The following is a 17,025-nucleotide window of genomic DNA, read 5'->3' on the forward strand; positions in this document are numbered from 1 at the left end:
GCTTATGCAAGCCTTTTGTTAACAGGCACAGCCTTTGGCCCTGCAAAGAAGAAGCAGATTTCATTTTAAACAGTTTCCTACCTTGCAGAGACACCTTTGAAAAGACATAGGTTAAAATGGTTTATATAACTAATTGCTAAGTTTTTAAAGGAACAGATGCCTGGACTGGAATGGGGGAAAGAAACTGAAGATCCCTTTGTACGCACCTTTTTTACACAAAAAGTTATTCAGTTATAATGGAAGTAAATGTTCAGTACTTTAAATATGGTTGGTAATAGGTGTGAATGGTTGATTACTAATAAGAATATTGTTCATTTGGGGGCTAGCTTTTTTCTTGTTTTAGGGAAAATCAGTTCTTACATCTGTGAATTGTTGCTTAGCAATAATATAGCACTGAATAGTTGAAAAAGTACATGGTTCCTTAAACTGTCATTCTTATTAACAAAACATTGCTTTGGAAATAAGAATTAAAACACCAACAGATAAAATGAATGAATCAGTAAGCACCATAAAAGTGATTTTGTTTTAATTTAATTTTTGTGGCCAACTGTTAGATTTTCACATTACATAAATGTGCTCCTGTTTTTACAAGATGGTTTATGAAAGTCCTTTGTGCACATAAAATGTGTATGAATTAAGTCATATGTTTTTCTTCCCTCACTTTTTAGCTTTTGGACTTCCTGGACCAACATCCTTTTTCATTCACCCCTCTGATTCAGAGATCATTGGAGTTTGCTGTAAGCTATGTTTTCACAGAGGCTGGTGAAGGAGTTGCATTTGAGCGATTCATTGTCCAGTGCATGAATCTCATTAAGATGATTGTAAAAAATTATGCTTACAAGCCATCAAAACATTTCGAAGGTACTGCTGCTTTTTCCTCAGCATGTTTCCCATTCTCGGGGGTGGCGGGAGCTTGCCAGCTGTGACACAACATGAACTTCAAACATTTTTAAAAGAGGCATTTTAAAAATTCTTAATATTGTACTAGTTAACATGATCATATACTAAATATTGCATATTGTTAATATTTTGACTGTGAAAATCAAGCTTTAGAAAGAATCTCCAAATTGTTCTATAATTACCACTTAAATACATAAGAAACATGCAACAGAACAGCTTTCCCACATAGAAATACAGAGAAATTACTTACTGCTCTGGCTTTCATTAACCATATAAAATAAAGAGCCCATATTTAGTTCAAGGGCCAACTTAATTTATGGTTCATCAAACTCAGTGCTGTCTTTTTCCTTTGCTAGGAAAATGTCTGATAAAATAATGTTTCTACTGTGTACCATAGTTCACAGTAATACTGTTTGAGCTACAGAATCAAAGTAAAAGTTTCAGCATGCTGTTGAATGCAATGAATTTTTCTGCAATTCTTACTCTGTGGTTGATTCACAAGAGGCTGGCTCTAGCTAAAAATTTTTGAAACTAATACGTGGATAATTACAATTACTTTTCCTTAGTGTTGAAACACATCTGTCTGTAAAGATTACTTAATTTTAGTTTTAGTTTCATGTTTGCGTTTGATGAGACACCAGATAGGGTGACCAGATGTCCTGATTTTATAGGGACAGTCCCAATTTTTGAGTCTTTTTCTTATATAGGCTCCTATTACCCCCCGCCCCCTTCCCGATTTTTCACATTTTCTGCCTGGTCACTCTCTACACCAGCATCTAATTGGATTCAGAAAAAAAAAGTATATAATTTTCCTTTCCAAATTAAAATAATCCAGCAATGGGACTAAATTTTTTAAGAGGTTCAGAAATTCTGATGATTTTAGTTCAGATTATCAAATCCTGTACTTAAAAATATGTTGCAGGAAGAACTGCAGATCTTCAATTGTTATTTGATATTCTTGTACCAGATATTAGAATGTCAATGAACAAATTGTAACATATTTGGATTATAATTAACAGAATTTATTATGGAACTGCTATTTGCAGTTCCATAATTATGATTTACTTTTTCGAATTAAAGGAGGAGTCAAAATGCTTTATGTATGAAGAATTCAGTGTATCCTGCTAAAAATTACAGCACTTACTCTTTGGGCACCAGATGAATTTTCAGAGAATTTGAAAATAAGCCTGTTACTTAGTTTGAATTAAAATTAGTTTAAAAAATTGGTTCTTTAAGAAATTTAGCATCCTGTCAGGCCATTTTTATGTCCTGAATGATCACATGTGGTTGAAACTCACTGAAATCTCATGACTTGGTACAATTCAATAATTATTTTAGGCTTAATGGCCATTTTTTTGCATTTATTCTTCATAACTGACAGTTTCATTTGTATCAGAGATGAAGGATAATTTTCTTCTCCTGAGAATTCCACAATGAACTACCCTCTTTCACAATGGCTGTCATTTTGTATTATTCTCTGATAATGTAGCGTAAGGGTACCCACTAGCAAAAATGCCCTCTTTCAGAATGGCCACAACCTCCTAGTATTTGTTTCCAATCAGAGTGGAGCCAAGCTGATTCAAGGAATATGGTTGCTCCTGACAGGACAGGGTGATACAATCTTTCCTGAGGATAGAATCTTTCAGTTATGAAGAACAACAACAAAAAAGACTATTAATCAGAATAATTTAACATCAGAAAGTGAGCAGTCAAGACTTACTTTATGAGGCATCATTTCTACCAATTTTTTCAGCTAATAGAACACTCTTACTCTCTAAACAGTTTAGATGCTTTATAAGAAATTGTCTTAAAGTCAATATGGAGATGTAATTGTTTTTTTCACTATGAGAGTCTTCTGTCCAACATTTTCTTTTTTTATTGATTAATAGGATTCTAGTATAATGTTAAGTCATGGACTAGTAACAGTGTATTACTATTACAGATAGCAGTCCTGAAACTCTTGAAGCACATAAGATAAAGACATCATTCTTCACTTACCCAACATTAATGGAGATATGTAAGAGATTAGTCTCTCACTATTTCCTGCTAACAGAGGAAGAATTGACAATGTGGGAAGAGGACCCAGAAGGCTTCAGTAAGAAATTACACTGTATTTTCATCTAATTTTATTAAGATATTTAATAGTACCTGTTCCCTTTTCACAGTGCATCCAAAAAATGCCCTTTGTAAGATCCACAGGAGAAAGTGACTGGCATTTTTATTTGTACAGTCTTGTATAGAGAGATTACATTCTCGAGATTCTCTTCATAACCCGAGATGTGCAGTAACTCATGTTTTCCTATCCATAATGTTTTCATACTGATTAAATAAGTCACTAATATTGTTTGAAATCATAACTAAAGTATACATTGTATTTTTTGTAATGTTTTCTTTATGGACTATAGCTGTAGAGGAGACAGGAGGAGATTCTTGGAAATACAGTCTCAGGGTAAGTATTTCAATTTGAATGAAACAAGATTAATTAAAAAGAAAAGTGGTTCTTCAAGCCTTTGCTGAGTGGCCTGTAGCCCAAAGGTGTCACATTTTATTAAAAAAAGTATAAACCAACATTTTCAGAAGAATATGAACTTATTATACTACAGATTGAAGTTCACAGTAACTGTTTGAATTTGTGTTAAGATATTGACTAATGTTTAGTCTTAAATACACTGGAAAGTAAGTGTACAGTGTGCTATGGTAAAAAGAGGTGGAGTTCATATTCTATACAGTACTTTAAAAATATTGAGTGAGTGAAGGTAATTTCTTTATAATATTTTTCATGTTTTATGTAAAAATTCTAGGTCAGAGACCTATCTTGCTCTGTTCTCTGAGATGTTTAGCACATCTTTGAGTATTGTTAAATAAATATTAAATAAAGGTTCCTGAGATTCTTTGGCGTAACATTTTCAAGTATTACATTTTAAAAACCAAACTATTGTAACAGACAAGATCAGAGGAAGAAGATGCATGTTTTTAAAAACCAACCTCCCTAAAGAATGTAACATTTCCGTGGGTCAGCATCTGTAGCTTTCAAAGGCGTATCCTTTGAGTTCAAAAGCACGATGATAGAAAAGGCATAATATAGAGCATACGTCAAGGGTTGCACATGCTGTCTTGGAGGACAAAAGAGCATACACTGTGTCCGTTGACACCTAACTATATAAAACAAACTAATTAACAAAAAGACAGAAACTGTGTTTGTGTGTATGTTACACACACACGTTTTTCTACATATATTTTCCTTAAGCCTATTGGTTTATATACATAACAAACTTGAGCAAACCAAGTCAGAGAATTTAAGAAAACTTTATTTAATGTTTATATCATGCTGAAAGATGTGCCAGATTCCTTACCAAACGTAAAGAATGCTCTGCTCTATAAAGTATACAGTCCATATCAAAACATGAAATAAAACTGATGATGATTAGAAACAGAAAGGGCTAAGGAATGGGAGGGAGTAGGGTACAGGTACATTATTAAGATTACACATTAATTCAGATTAGTTACATACATTTTGTGACTATTTAGTGGAGGCTTTTAGTGGAATTTTTCCTGCCTCCTCAACATCAGCTCTTGCTAGATTCTGGAGTTAGAATGCCTGTTTAACAGTCCTTTCCTAGGTCAAAAAGACCAATATGTGGAACAAGCACACCAAACAAATATTGGGTTTACTTGCCTTTCTTCAAAGAGAGATTCCATAGCTTTGCTGGCCTCCTCCAACACTCTCCTTTTTCTGTGGAGAGGGCCAGATTTATATAGACCTGTCTTCCAGCATGCCTTATGCAGTCCTGGATTACGGTTAGCTGCTAGGAAACGGCTTTCCCAGTAATCCCACTTTATTAAGGGAAATTTCAATCCATGCTGCTCTTTGAACTCCAGTTTTGGGTACTATACTTAGGAGCCTGGATGTTTATGCATGACTCAGAATACTTCCTCCGGGACCTCTACTCTGTTTTCCTAGAAAGGAAGATAATTTAATTAGATTGTTTTTAGAATGAGGGCTGCAAAGAGCTCTTTTTGGTCCCTCCCTAAACAGTTCTGCCCTGTTCTTCCTCAGTTCATTGTTTTGTTTACCCTTCTTCTTCCCCTTCAGTTGATGGTGGTTGTAGAATTGAGAGCAGCATGTTGTTTCAAGAACAGCTATTCCATTTTCATTGGTCACTTAATACTGGTATTCAGGATTTGTTACTCAATCCTGTGCACGCAGGGATGTACTCTGTGTTTTTTATTAGAGTTCAAAATACACTAAATGAGGCAGCTTATATCTCTATGTATGTAAAATTTTACTAATATCTTGATTCCCTCTACTTCAATTTAAATATATACACAACACTAAAATTGCAAAAAGTCTTCATTTTAAATTGCTTTGAAAATTGGGATTATCCTATTTCCCCCCCCCTCCCCCCAGTGGTCACCACATTGTATTAGAAGTTCTTGTGTATCACCTCCACTCTTATTTGCAATCATATAACATGCATTCGATATTGACAGCAATTCCTTGTACATGGGAAAAGAAAAAATGTTTGTATATTGTTAGCTGTCTTTTAATTCATTTTAACAATTAGAAAGGAGCAGGAGCCTCTTTGTGATCAGCCAGCTCTTTCCACAGACTACCAGTAATCTATAGACCACAGTTGAAGAGCCACTTGTGTAAAGATCTACTGTATGGAAGACATTAGTAGTAAAGAACTGAAATATATGCTGAGTGAAAAAAGAGCAGAGAGACTTGAAGAATACGTTTTGGATAGCTTTGTTAAATATTGGAAATCTAGTATAAAAGTGTAACTTATTTGTTATGCAAGCTATAGGAATAAAAATTGGCTAATTATATTTCTCTCGGTTATTTTCTTATTTATTTAGTAACTGATCAACAAACTTATAATGTAAACTGTACATTGTGAATATGATACTACTGTATCAAAATCTTGCTCTAATTGAACATGCTGTATTGTGACAAAGTCACTTTCAGTAAGTTGTAGTGCTGGAGTGTTTTCCTTATTAGGTATTTAGTAGTTTAAATGTATTTTACTGTGTATTAAAACCAGGCTAGACTTGTCTTATTTAGGTTTTATAACAATTTGTTTTACTTTTTCAGCCATGCACAGAGGTTCTTTTTATTGATATTTTCCATGAATATAATCAGACCCTTACTCCTGTGCTTTTAGAAATGGTTCACAGTCTACAAGGTAAGATTTTAAAAATGTTTTTAATATACTGGAATTATTGTGCTATTTCATTTTGTGCAGACTGTATATTAATCCTAATGTTTATGTATTTGCGAAATCTAAATTTGTATCCTAAAATATTTTCTCCTATCTTTCAAATAATTCTAAATGATATTGGAGATGTTTTGTAAGTATATTGTGATGAAAATGAAGGGTATATTTACAGAAAGGAAATATTATGAATTTTTGTTTTCGTAGACCTAGACTGTATGGTGTCTTTAATAACTATATAGACAACATAGGGTTTCAGGGCTGAAAAAGAGGTTATTCAATGTTTATGGTTAGATTTCTTTAGCTGGGGCAAAATTTGGAGCAAGGTCTGTTCTTTAGTGAGGATTTAGAACTCATAGGATTTTCTGCGAGTTGCTGACCACCTTCATAAGTCCTGTAAGTCATTTTACAGGGGGCTTACCAAGAAGTCCCTGATTTGGTTAAACTCTCTGAAAGAATTTATGATGCGTCTGACATCACTGTAGAAGCCACAGAATATACTTTTAGGAAATGATGCCAAAGCTTTTCAGTCATCCCAGACATTCTAGGTGAGGTGAAGAATCTTTGGTTAGAAAAAATCAATCCTTTTCAGTTAGACAAAGGTTCTCTTGGCCAAGCTGAAAATAACCAGGACTGCAGCTTAGTTTCTGAGTTTCACAGTCAACCTAAGGGCGTTAGCAGGACTCACTGTACTTTTCATGACGATAACCTTTGTTTTTACTCCATGTACCTTGTTGTACCTCATAGTGTGCATTGCAGTTTATTGAAGAGATTCTCGTGGATCATCTCCATTCTTATTTGCAGTCATAAAACATTTTTTTGATATTCACAACAATTCCTTATGGCACATAGTAAAAGAAAAATGTTTGTATGTGGTTAGCTGTATTTCAGTGCCATTTAACAGTTGGAAAGGAGGAGCAGGAGCCTCTTTGTGATCAATCAGTTCTCTCCTCAGACTAGCAGTGATCCATAGACCACAGTTTAAGAGTCTGTAAACCTCTCTACCCTGTAGATCCATGCAATCAGTTGTCTTAGTGTGATCAGGAGTCAAGACATTTTAATGGATGATTGCAGAAGTTGGACCTTAGTGCTGCTGTTTGCTAGCTCTATCTGCTTCATTCCTAGCCAAGCACAGATTTTGAGAGATGTACTGTAAAACCCTAGAATCAATTTTTACAACCCAATTACTTTTCATTTCCCACTTCTTGGGGAATTAACACATCTTTCTTTCTCTTTGGCTTGGTATTTCATTATGTTGGATTGATAGGTTTTGAAGATTGTGAAAGGGCTGCACTCTTTACTACAGATAGGTTAATTCAGTTTCTACTGACATAGTTTTGTTCTTAGACCTAGCGACAATGCCCATTGTGAGATTTCCTGCAGACTGATCTTTTTTACCATAGAAAATAACAACAAATGTCACAAGTTCTGCTTCCAAACAGGAAGTTGTGAAAGAATTTCAATGGACTCTTTCCTGAAAGACTAGAGTTTAATAGTGAGGGGATGTCCCTCAGCATTTTCCCTGTTTTTTTCCGAGCCCCAAAGTATTTCACAAAGGAGTGCCAGAGAATACCATATGACCTTGATAGCTCAGATGTCCACCTTCCGAGTTTATTCCCCATCAGACTCAACTTGCAACCTGGATCAATGTCCAAAACTATCTTATGGATTTTTATGATATATTTTGAATCTGTACCTAGAGTAATGGATGATTGAATTCTAAATAAGTAGAAATAAATAAATACTCCTTACCTGAGGAATAGATTTTACATCCAGGCACAACTTCTGTGCAGAGACCTTGGATATTTAAGGTCTAAGATTGTTTGGAGGCTTTGGTTTTGTAGGAATTACAGTTTTCTAGCATGGAGGTGGCAGAATTAGACTCCAGGAAGGTAAATATCTGGAAATGTTCGTCACTCCTCTGCCAGAAGCTTTTTTGAGTTCCCAAAGTAGGGCATCCACATTATTAACTGTAAATAACTTGAAATTGTGAAGTCTCAAGTATTGTCAGCATGGGAATTCTCATTGCCGAAATTGTTCATGGCATAAAAAAGTTAAAATTAAATATTTAAATTGTTAGAACGTTATTATATTTAATTATATAGCAAACAGTTTCATGTAATGCGTAGAAGTAACCAGATGGTCACTTTTTCTGCAAAAAGTCATTACTTGATAGCCATTCTTTACCAATTCCTATTTTTTTCCAGAGTTTTTTATTTATAAAATACTTACCTTTATGAGTACTCTGTAGCTGCATCTTTTATGATAAATGTAATTAAGTAACTGCCAAGGTGACAAAGTATGGTACAATAAGGATTTGAATTTCATTTGCTTTCTTCAATGAACACATATTGTAGATACTTTTCAGTCAAAAATTCAGTATTTCAGTAAGGCACAGGAATATTCTTGATATGTAGTATGTTCTCTTAATCAGAATGGGTCCTCTCTTAGAGGTTCGAAAAAAACAAAAGCATCAGTTTAACAGTGCTGTTCTCTTTTAAATACAGAATGGATTACTTTTAGGTTTGTATTTATAGAGAGGATTTTTTTGATTATATTGCTATGGCTGTATATTTTGATTCTTTGCTATGCACTACTTCACTGAAATATATGCAGCTATACCTATCTCATAGAGCTGGAGAGGACCTTGAAAGGTCATCGAATCCATTCCCCTGCCTTCATTAGCAGGACCAAGTACTGTCCCTGACAGATCTTCCCCTCCCCCGATCCCTAAATGGTCCCCTCAGGGACTGAACTCACAACCCTGGGTTTAGCAGGCCAATGCTCAAGCCACTGAGGGTCTTACAGACTTTGTTTAGTTAATCCATTTTTTTAATAATTGGTTTTATTTTAACTTTATTGCAGGGCCTACGAATGTGGAAGATACTAATGCTCTACTGATTAAAGATGCTGGTAAATTAAATTTCACTTTGCCTTTTAAGGAATAAAGCTCGTTATGGATATGCCTGACTTCTATAAAATGTCTGAGAAGAATTTGTGAGATGTAACTTTGACATTTTGAAAAAGAATATCAAAATTATGAGAAAATAATTCAAAGGGAGCTGCCTCTATTTCTTCCCCATCAGACTCAACTTGCAACCTGGAACAATGTCCAAAACTATCTTATGGATTTATATGATATATTTTGAATCTGTATCTAGAATAATGGATGATTGAATTCTAAATAAATAGAAATAAAGAAATACTCCTTACCTGAGGAATAGATTTTACGTTCAGACACATCTTCTGTGCAGAGACCTTGGATATTTAAGATCTGAGATTGTTTGGAATCATTGGTAGAGTTAGATTTAGAACTGTGGAGCGCCTGGCTCCTTTAACTGCTATTAACACTATATGACACCCTTCTCAATAGAACTTAATTTATTTGTAACTAAAGAGAACTCTGAGGGAAGTTTTGTAAGGTTTTGTCATTGTTTTACTCAAATCATTCCTTTTTTAATTTCTCAATTTTCAGAATATAAATGTTGGATAATATTCCTTACTGCACAGAAGTGATTAAGCATAATTTTCAAGATTTGTTCAATTTCAATTTTTAGAATTTTAACATAGTTTGACTAGAGCAAAACTTAATTTCTCTATTTTTCTCCAGTCTACAATGCAGTTGGGCTGGCAGCTTATGAGCTATTTGACAGTGTGGATTTTGATCAGTGGTTTAAAAATCAGCTGCTAGCGGAGCTACAAGTCTCTCATAACAGGTGAGCACTCTAATCTTTCTTTGTACCTTGGCTGTTTAAGTAATTTGTTGATACAAGTGTGTTAAGATGTGGTATGAAGCAAGTGTAGCTCAGGTGAATATTCACTGTTTAAACATACCTGCTAAATGAGCAGAAAGGTATAAAATATTTACAGATGACTGATGTGTACACGAAAGGGTGAGTTTCCTGAAGCCCTTCACTTTTGATCTTATGCTTTTCAATACATATGTGATGACTACTTTTGATTTTTTTGTAAAAATTAATGTATACTTTCTTTTATACATCTGAGTTTTATTAAATTATCTCTGCACAATAAATAACACCTTTAATCATTCAGCTCACTTTGAGAAAGGCAAATAAGGCAAATACCAGTGTACTGTCCTGTTTTATATTTGATCTTTGTTTAATTCAAATGCAAACTCTCCACCCTACCCCCAATAAACTAAATACATGGTCATAGAGATGGATTCAGTGGGGAGAAACAAGAGTGAGTGATTAATAGGAGGGTATCACTTAAATAATATTGCTTGTGCTATTTGTGTCTGCCAGTGGTTTTCTGACGTAATTGTCACTGTCACATTCTGGGCTGCAACTCAGATCAGTGAAAGGTTGTGTCACTGCTTATATTATAACTCTGAGTGCCTCAAAATGCTTCTGCTACTTGTAGCTCCCAGCCAGCATGCACTTTGTGTTCTCTCAGCTGTACAGGTGTGATTCAATTGCTTTGGATCCAGCAGTTTGCCAGCAGTTATCCTGTTTGTTCCTTTAAAGAGACTGAACTAAACAACTTGCCACATTAACTGGAGTTAGCATTCACTTTAATTCAAACACAGCACTGTTCGTTTAGATAAATAGTTAAATAAGTTTATTAAGAAAAGAAGATAACATTTTAACTGAGTTCAAGTAGAAAAGATAAATCTAGAAATGGTTACGAGCAAATAAAAGTGAAAACATATTTAAAAGTCTAAAAACTTAATTTAGCCAGGGACAGGCTTTGTTCAAGATGGCTTTTCTCACCCACAGTCTTCCAGCAAGATGGTGGCTCACCCACCACTCTTTGATTAGGATCTCCTCCAGAAGCCATATTCAGGGGTCAAAATAAGATCCTTTATGTACCATGTAGCCCTATGCTAGAGATGAAATGGGAGGAGATTATCCCCTAGCTGCCTATAATTTGGGTAGCCTGCCTTAATTGGCACAAGAAATGTAGTTTCTAAACTAGCTTCTATTTGGGAGTGATTTGAACACCATAACCCAACCTAACCCTGCCCCCTTTCCCCCCCGCACACCAAATCAGCCATTTACTGGATTATAAATGTATCACTTGACGCTGAGATTAATAATCCCTTATTACTTTTAGCTCTCATGCTGAAAAAGACTGCTGTCTTCTCAAATTATTAAATAAAGCTTATAAAGAGTTGTTAGTGTATACTGATATGGTTTAATCAACCTGTTAATTGGATTAATTTGGTTTGATAATACCCGCTTTCTTAATTTTATTTGTTTACATGAATTATGGTCTGTTCATTTTCCTTAGTTACTTAGTTTAGCATATATATAATTGGAAATCCCTGTGGATGGAATGTTGTTGTGTCCTGTTTCCCCCCCTAGACAAGACTGATAAAACTTGAGGCAGAGGAGATAGTGTTCTTTGGTCCATCTAGTGGTGTTCCATATAACTGCACCTGTTATGCTCACAACACAAAAATGCTACATCATTTGTCAGTTAAGATTTCTTTATAGCATGCCTAACAAAACCTAAAAAGCAAGGAAAATAAAAGTTAATGCTTCTAACAATATATCCTCCTAACTCTGCATGAGTAGGGATCCCAGCCTTTCAGCACTTTCTTCTTCAAACTTGAGAGTTGGTAGTCACACACTGTGCCTTCTGCACAGTCCTGTGTACAGAGTGGAGACCTGGTCTTACAACAGATAATTGGTAGCATCAAATGACTGTGCCAACCCTTATTTAGATAGTATAGCCTCTAGTGCATGTAAGTATAATTAATGCTGAGTGTAGGAGAGTTTCCCACACCTGTAGTGCTGCGGTAAAGTAATTTTCTTTCCTCATTAGCAGGTCAAAATCTTCTAACAAGGTATTCCTTATGCAATCCTTTTGCTCACAACCTTAATTGTCATAGGCTATGTCTGTACTTAAAACTCTACAGTGGCACAGCTGCAGCTATGTCACTGTGGCATTTCAGTGTAGATAACTACTATAGCGATGGGAAGTAATCCATGTCTTCTGTCCATCTAGTTCTATCTACATCAGATTTTTCCTGCCCCGAGGCACGTAGCTATGCTTATTTAACTTTTCAGTGTAGACCAGCCCTGACGGTAGACCATGAGTGCTGGGAGTGGGATCCATGTCTCAATTTTTCTGCAAGCAGCAGGTTCTGAGGCAAGCATCTCAGAGCTGTGACCTTTGGCAAGGGCATTTCTTAAGGCAGAAGGCCCTGGAATCCTCTTATCAGGCCTTCAGGTGCTTCATCCTAACTTCCTATCTAGTGCCAATGAGCTCTCGAATATCTATAGCTATACCTTTGGCTCTGACTGAATCAGTCAGATCAAGTGGACCTTCTGGTTACCCTGGCGGGCATTATAAAAATGCTGATCTCATTCTAGAAGTGGGGAAGGAGGAATAGGAGGGCCTACAAAGGGAGAGACTCTTGGGTTATAGATGACCCTAGCAAACAACATGATAATGAAGGGGTAGTTTTATTTTTAAATATATTGTCATTGATTTATTGTATGTAGAGTAGATTCTCTCTCTAATGGAACTTGGTAAATACAAAACTCAGCATGATGGAGTAAATGTTGATTTAAAAAAAAATATATAAGTCTTAAACTATTTCCTCGTAAGCTTTGTGGGAGATGTTGGTATGAAGGAAGGACTTGAATGCAGCAAGGTGGTGGCCTTGCATATCAGTTAAAGAAGAGCATTAGCATGTTTGGCCATGGTTTGAAAGAAAACACAGATGGTTTGGGAGAAGAGTATGAATAAGGTTTTTTGGATGTTTCCTTGACGGAGCAGAGGGAGCATGTAAAAACAAGGAGTACGGTGAAACAATGTAATAAGACAAGGCCTGATAAATAAGGAGGGGCAGTTTTCTCAATGAAAATGTTGCCTGCTAGTGAGGCAGTTTGACTTCAGAACTTCAAAGGTGTAGTTCTCACCAGTCACGTTTAAGGAAAGATGTGAAAAATGGGTTTGTTGAACATTGTCTTCCAGTATTCTTCTGAAACGGTTTTTCTTAATACAGAAGTTTAAGAAACAAGGATAGTAAGAAACTAGTACAATAATTCTTTTTTGTTTTAAAGGTATAAGCCAATACGCCGGCGAGTAATTTGGCTGATCGGACAATGGATTTCTGTAAAATTCAAATCTGACTTGAGACCAATGTTATATGAGGCAATTCGTAACTTGCTTCAAGACCAAGACTTAGTGGTATGTATACGTAAACGTAACTATCTTTAAGAAATATTTTGGATTATGTTTCATTTATTTCTTACCTAAATTTAGATGAAAAGTTTTAATTTCCTACACTTTAGAATTGAACAATATATACTTCAGGAGCAAAATTATCTTGTCAGGGAGATCTCTGGTGTATCTCTTTTTTCCCTAAGAATATCTGCTCAAGGGCAAGGCATTGGATTTCATTTTGAATCCTGCCTGTAAGTTCTGGGAAAAGTTTCCAGATCTGCACTTCTTTGACTTATTCATAACCTATTTTCAAGCATAGTTAATCCCCATCTTGTATTAATTACACACATCTCTCTGCTGCTAAGTAGCTATCAATATACATACATTTTGAGATTGTTGAGGCACACCTATTTTGTGCTTCAGTGAACTTGTTTGGTTCACAAATTGTTTGACAAACACACTAACTGTCATACTAGTTACATAGAGTTGCATGGCATTGGTCATACCTGCTGGTATAGTGTTCTGCTACACAACTGTGTTTTTTACAAACACTGTCTTGAGAGATGGTATTGCTGCAGAGAAGGCTACATAGTTAGTTCACAGTGTATTACTGTATCATTTCTGGGATTATGGCTTTCACTGACATTTCTGCAAATGAATTAACAGTATAGTGGTGTTTGTGATGGAGAGTTTGACAAATTGTATCCATGACTTGTGTCATTTCTTCAATGAATTACCAGCTTTGAAATTACACAAATGTCTTTAAAAATTGTGCTTTTTCTTAAAAATACTAAAAGGTAGCAATTTGCTCTAGAAAAATGAGTTTCGGTAATGCACATCTTTGATCAGTCTTCTACCAGTTATATTGTTACTATTTAAGTCATTCATTTGTGAGACGTTTAATAGAAACAGGTAGGTCAGAATGTTTGATAAATGAACATCATGTAGTGCTGGACTCTTTACTGAATATCTGTATTCGCTGAAATGTAGTTGTTTCATTCCTAATGTTATGCTGGAATTGAAGGTTGTAAGTTAAAACGTTGCAGGTTTTTTTCCATTTTCTAACAAGATGGTTACAGGGCTAGCTGTGCCTCTCTCCCCTTCTTTGACTGTCTGAGTGCACCCCTCTCCCGGTCTTATGCCCTTACCTTTTCTGGGGAGGAGTTCTGCAGTTCTCCTAGTCTTAGACAGGGTCTCCAGGCTACATCCCCCTGTGCACCAACTGTGATTGCTCGGCCAGCCTGACTGGGTTCAACCCCAGCAATTCATCTGGGGACTGTGACCAGTGGTTAACACCATACAGCTTTCTTAAAAAGAAAGATTGTTTAATCTTAATGGTAGGAACACAGCACAGCATAAGAAAATAAAAAAGGATTATAACACAAATGAAAGGTCTACACACATAGCTATCTTATTTGCAGTCCTAGGTAGGCTTATCTTACCTTTGGAGTCTGGTTCATCTTGACTAAATACCTCAGTCTTCTGTCTTCAGGTATGATGTCTCTTTAAGTCCAGCCAAGTTCTTTGTTCTCTCCTGTGTTCCTTGAGCCTGGTCAGATTGGTTTGGCCAGCTCCCAAGGGTAATGATTTTCAAAGTGGTGGTTTGTGCATTGTCTCAAGTGTTTTATGAGCAGCTGGTTTCAGGAACCATTGTGGTTCTTCCTGCATAGGTGCAGCCAATTCTTGTCTGAATTAATTCTTTATACTCTTACAGTAAACAAAAATAACAATCAGACAAACATAACATATACTCATAAATTATGGCAGCAGAAATTATTCACAACCAACAGAAACTACTTGCAATGAAATTCTGATGTTCACTGAATCAGTTTCGTTGCTCTTTTTTCTTCAGCAGCAGTGCCCTTCACACTAGATTTCCAGGTTTCTATTTAAGGGAGATATTCCTGTCACATTCTGGGGTGCAATCCAGAGCAGTAAGGGGTTGTCACCATGTGCTTCACAACTTTGGGTGCCTCACAATGCTTTGCTGTTGTAGTCCCAACCTGGGCTGCTCACAAACAGCTAAAAAGCATGCAGGTCAGATCCTCATAAACTCATAGACTTTAAGGTCAGAAGAGATCATTATGATCACCTAGTCTGACCTCCTGCACAGTGCAGGCCACAGAATCTCACCCACCCACTTCTGTAACAAATCCCTAACCTATGTCTGAGTTATTGAAGTCCTTAAATTGTTGTTTGAAGACCTCAAGCTGCAGAGAATCCTCCAGCAAGTGACCTGTGCCCCATGCTGCAGAGGAAGGCGAAAAACCTCTAGGGCCTCTGCCAATCTGCCCTGAAGGAAAATTCCTTCCCGACCCCAAATATGGTGATCAGTTAAACTGAGCATGTGGGCAAGACTCACCAGCCAGCACCCAGGAAAGAATTCTGTGTAGTAACTCAGATCCCACTCCATCTAACGTCCCATCACAGACCACTGAGCAAACTTACCTGCTGATAATCAAAGATCAATTGCCGAATTAATTGCCAAAATGAGGCTATCTCATCATACCATCCCCTCCGTAAACTTACCAAGCTTAGTCTTAAAGCCAGATATGTCTTTTGCCCCCACTACTCCCCTTGGAAGGCTGTTCCAGAACTTCACTCCTCTAATGGTTAGAAACCTTCGTCTAATTTCAAGTCTAAACTTCCTAGTGTCCAGTTTATATCCATTTGTTGTTGTGTCCACATTGGTTCTAAGCTTAAATAATTCCTCTCCCTCCCTGATATTTATCCCTCTGATATATTTATAAAGAGCAATCATATTCCCCCTCAACCTTCTTTTGGTTAGGCTAAACAAGCCAATCTTTTTGAGTCTCCTTTCATAAGATAGGTTTTCCATTCCTCGGATCATCCTAGTAGCACTTATCTGTACCTGTTCCAGTTTGAATTCATCCTTCTTAAACATGGGAGACCAGAACTGCGCACAATATTCCAGATAAGTTCCTACCAGTGCCTTGTATGACGGTACTAACACCTCCTTATCTTTGCTGGAAATACCTCCTGTGATGCATCCTAAAACTGCATTAGCCTTTTTAACGGCCATGTCACATTGGCTGCTCATAGTCATCCCGTGATCAACCAATACTCCGAGGTCCTTCTCCTCCTCTGTTACTTCCAACTGATGTGTCCCCAATTTATAACTAAAATTCTTGTCATTAATCCCTAAATGCATGACCTTGCACTTTTCATTATTAAATTTCATCCTATTACTATTACTCCAGTTTACAAGGTCATCCAGATCTTCCTGTATGATATCCCAGACCTTCTCTATATTGCCAATACCTCCCAGCTTTGTGTCATCCGCAAACTTTATTAGCACATTCCTACTTTTTGTGCCAAGGTCAGTAATAAAAAAATTAAATAAGATGGGTCCCCAAACTGATCCCTGAGGAATTCCACTAGTATCCTTCCAGCCTGACAGTTCACATTTCAGTACGACCTGTTTTAGTCCCCCTTTAACCAGTTCCTTATCCACCTTTCAATTTTCATATTGATCCCCATCTTTTCCAATTCAACTAATATTTCCCCATGTGGAACCGTATCAAATGCCTTGCTGAAATCGAGGTAAATTAGATCCACTGTGTTTCCTTTGTCTAAAAAAATCTGTTACCTTCTCAAAGAAGGAGATCAGGTTGGTTTGGCACAATCTCCCTTTTGTAAAACCATGTTGTATTTTGTCCCAATTACCATTAACCTCAGTGTCCTTAACTACTTTCTCCTTCAAAATTATTTCCAAGACCTTACATACTATAGATGTCAAACTAACAGG

General features: G+C 36.3%; 1 protein-coding gene across 11 annotated transcripts in view; it reads left to right on the forward strand.

Annotated features, from left to right (window-relative positions):
* The window catches only part of IPO11 (importin 11), a 250,522-nt gene that overhangs the window by 56,517 nt on the left and 176,980 nt on the right, over window positions 1-17,025 (forward strand). For all 11 annotated transcript variants that reach the window (XR_007773522.1, XM_050946896.1, XM_050946894.1 and 8 more), the window contains exons 11-17: window positions 669-861; window positions 2,843-2,995; window positions 3,306-3,349; window positions 5,996-6,086; window positions 8,982-9,029; window positions 9,727-9,832; window positions 13,154-13,280. Coding sequence is in view for 10 of the 11 variants with exons in the window: in XM_050946896.1 (XP_050802853.1) it covers window positions 669-861; window positions 2,843-2,995; window positions 3,306-3,349; window positions 5,996-6,086; window positions 8,982-9,029; window positions 9,727-9,832; window positions 13,154-13,280 (762 nt within the window). In the remaining variant the exon portion in view is untranslated. The remainder of the gene's footprint in view (window positions 1-668; window positions 862-2,842; window positions 2,996-3,305; window positions 3,350-5,995; window positions 6,087-8,981; window positions 9,030-9,726; window positions 9,833-13,153; window positions 13,281-17,025) is intronic.

Source organism: Gopherus flavomarginatus, chromosome 3 (assembly GCF_025201925.1).
Source record: "Gopherus flavomarginatus isolate rGopFla2 chromosome 3, rGopFla2.mat.asm, whole genome shotgun sequence".
NCBI classification, from domain to species: domain Eukaryota; kingdom Metazoa; phylum Chordata; order Testudines; family Testudinidae; genus Gopherus; species Gopherus flavomarginatus.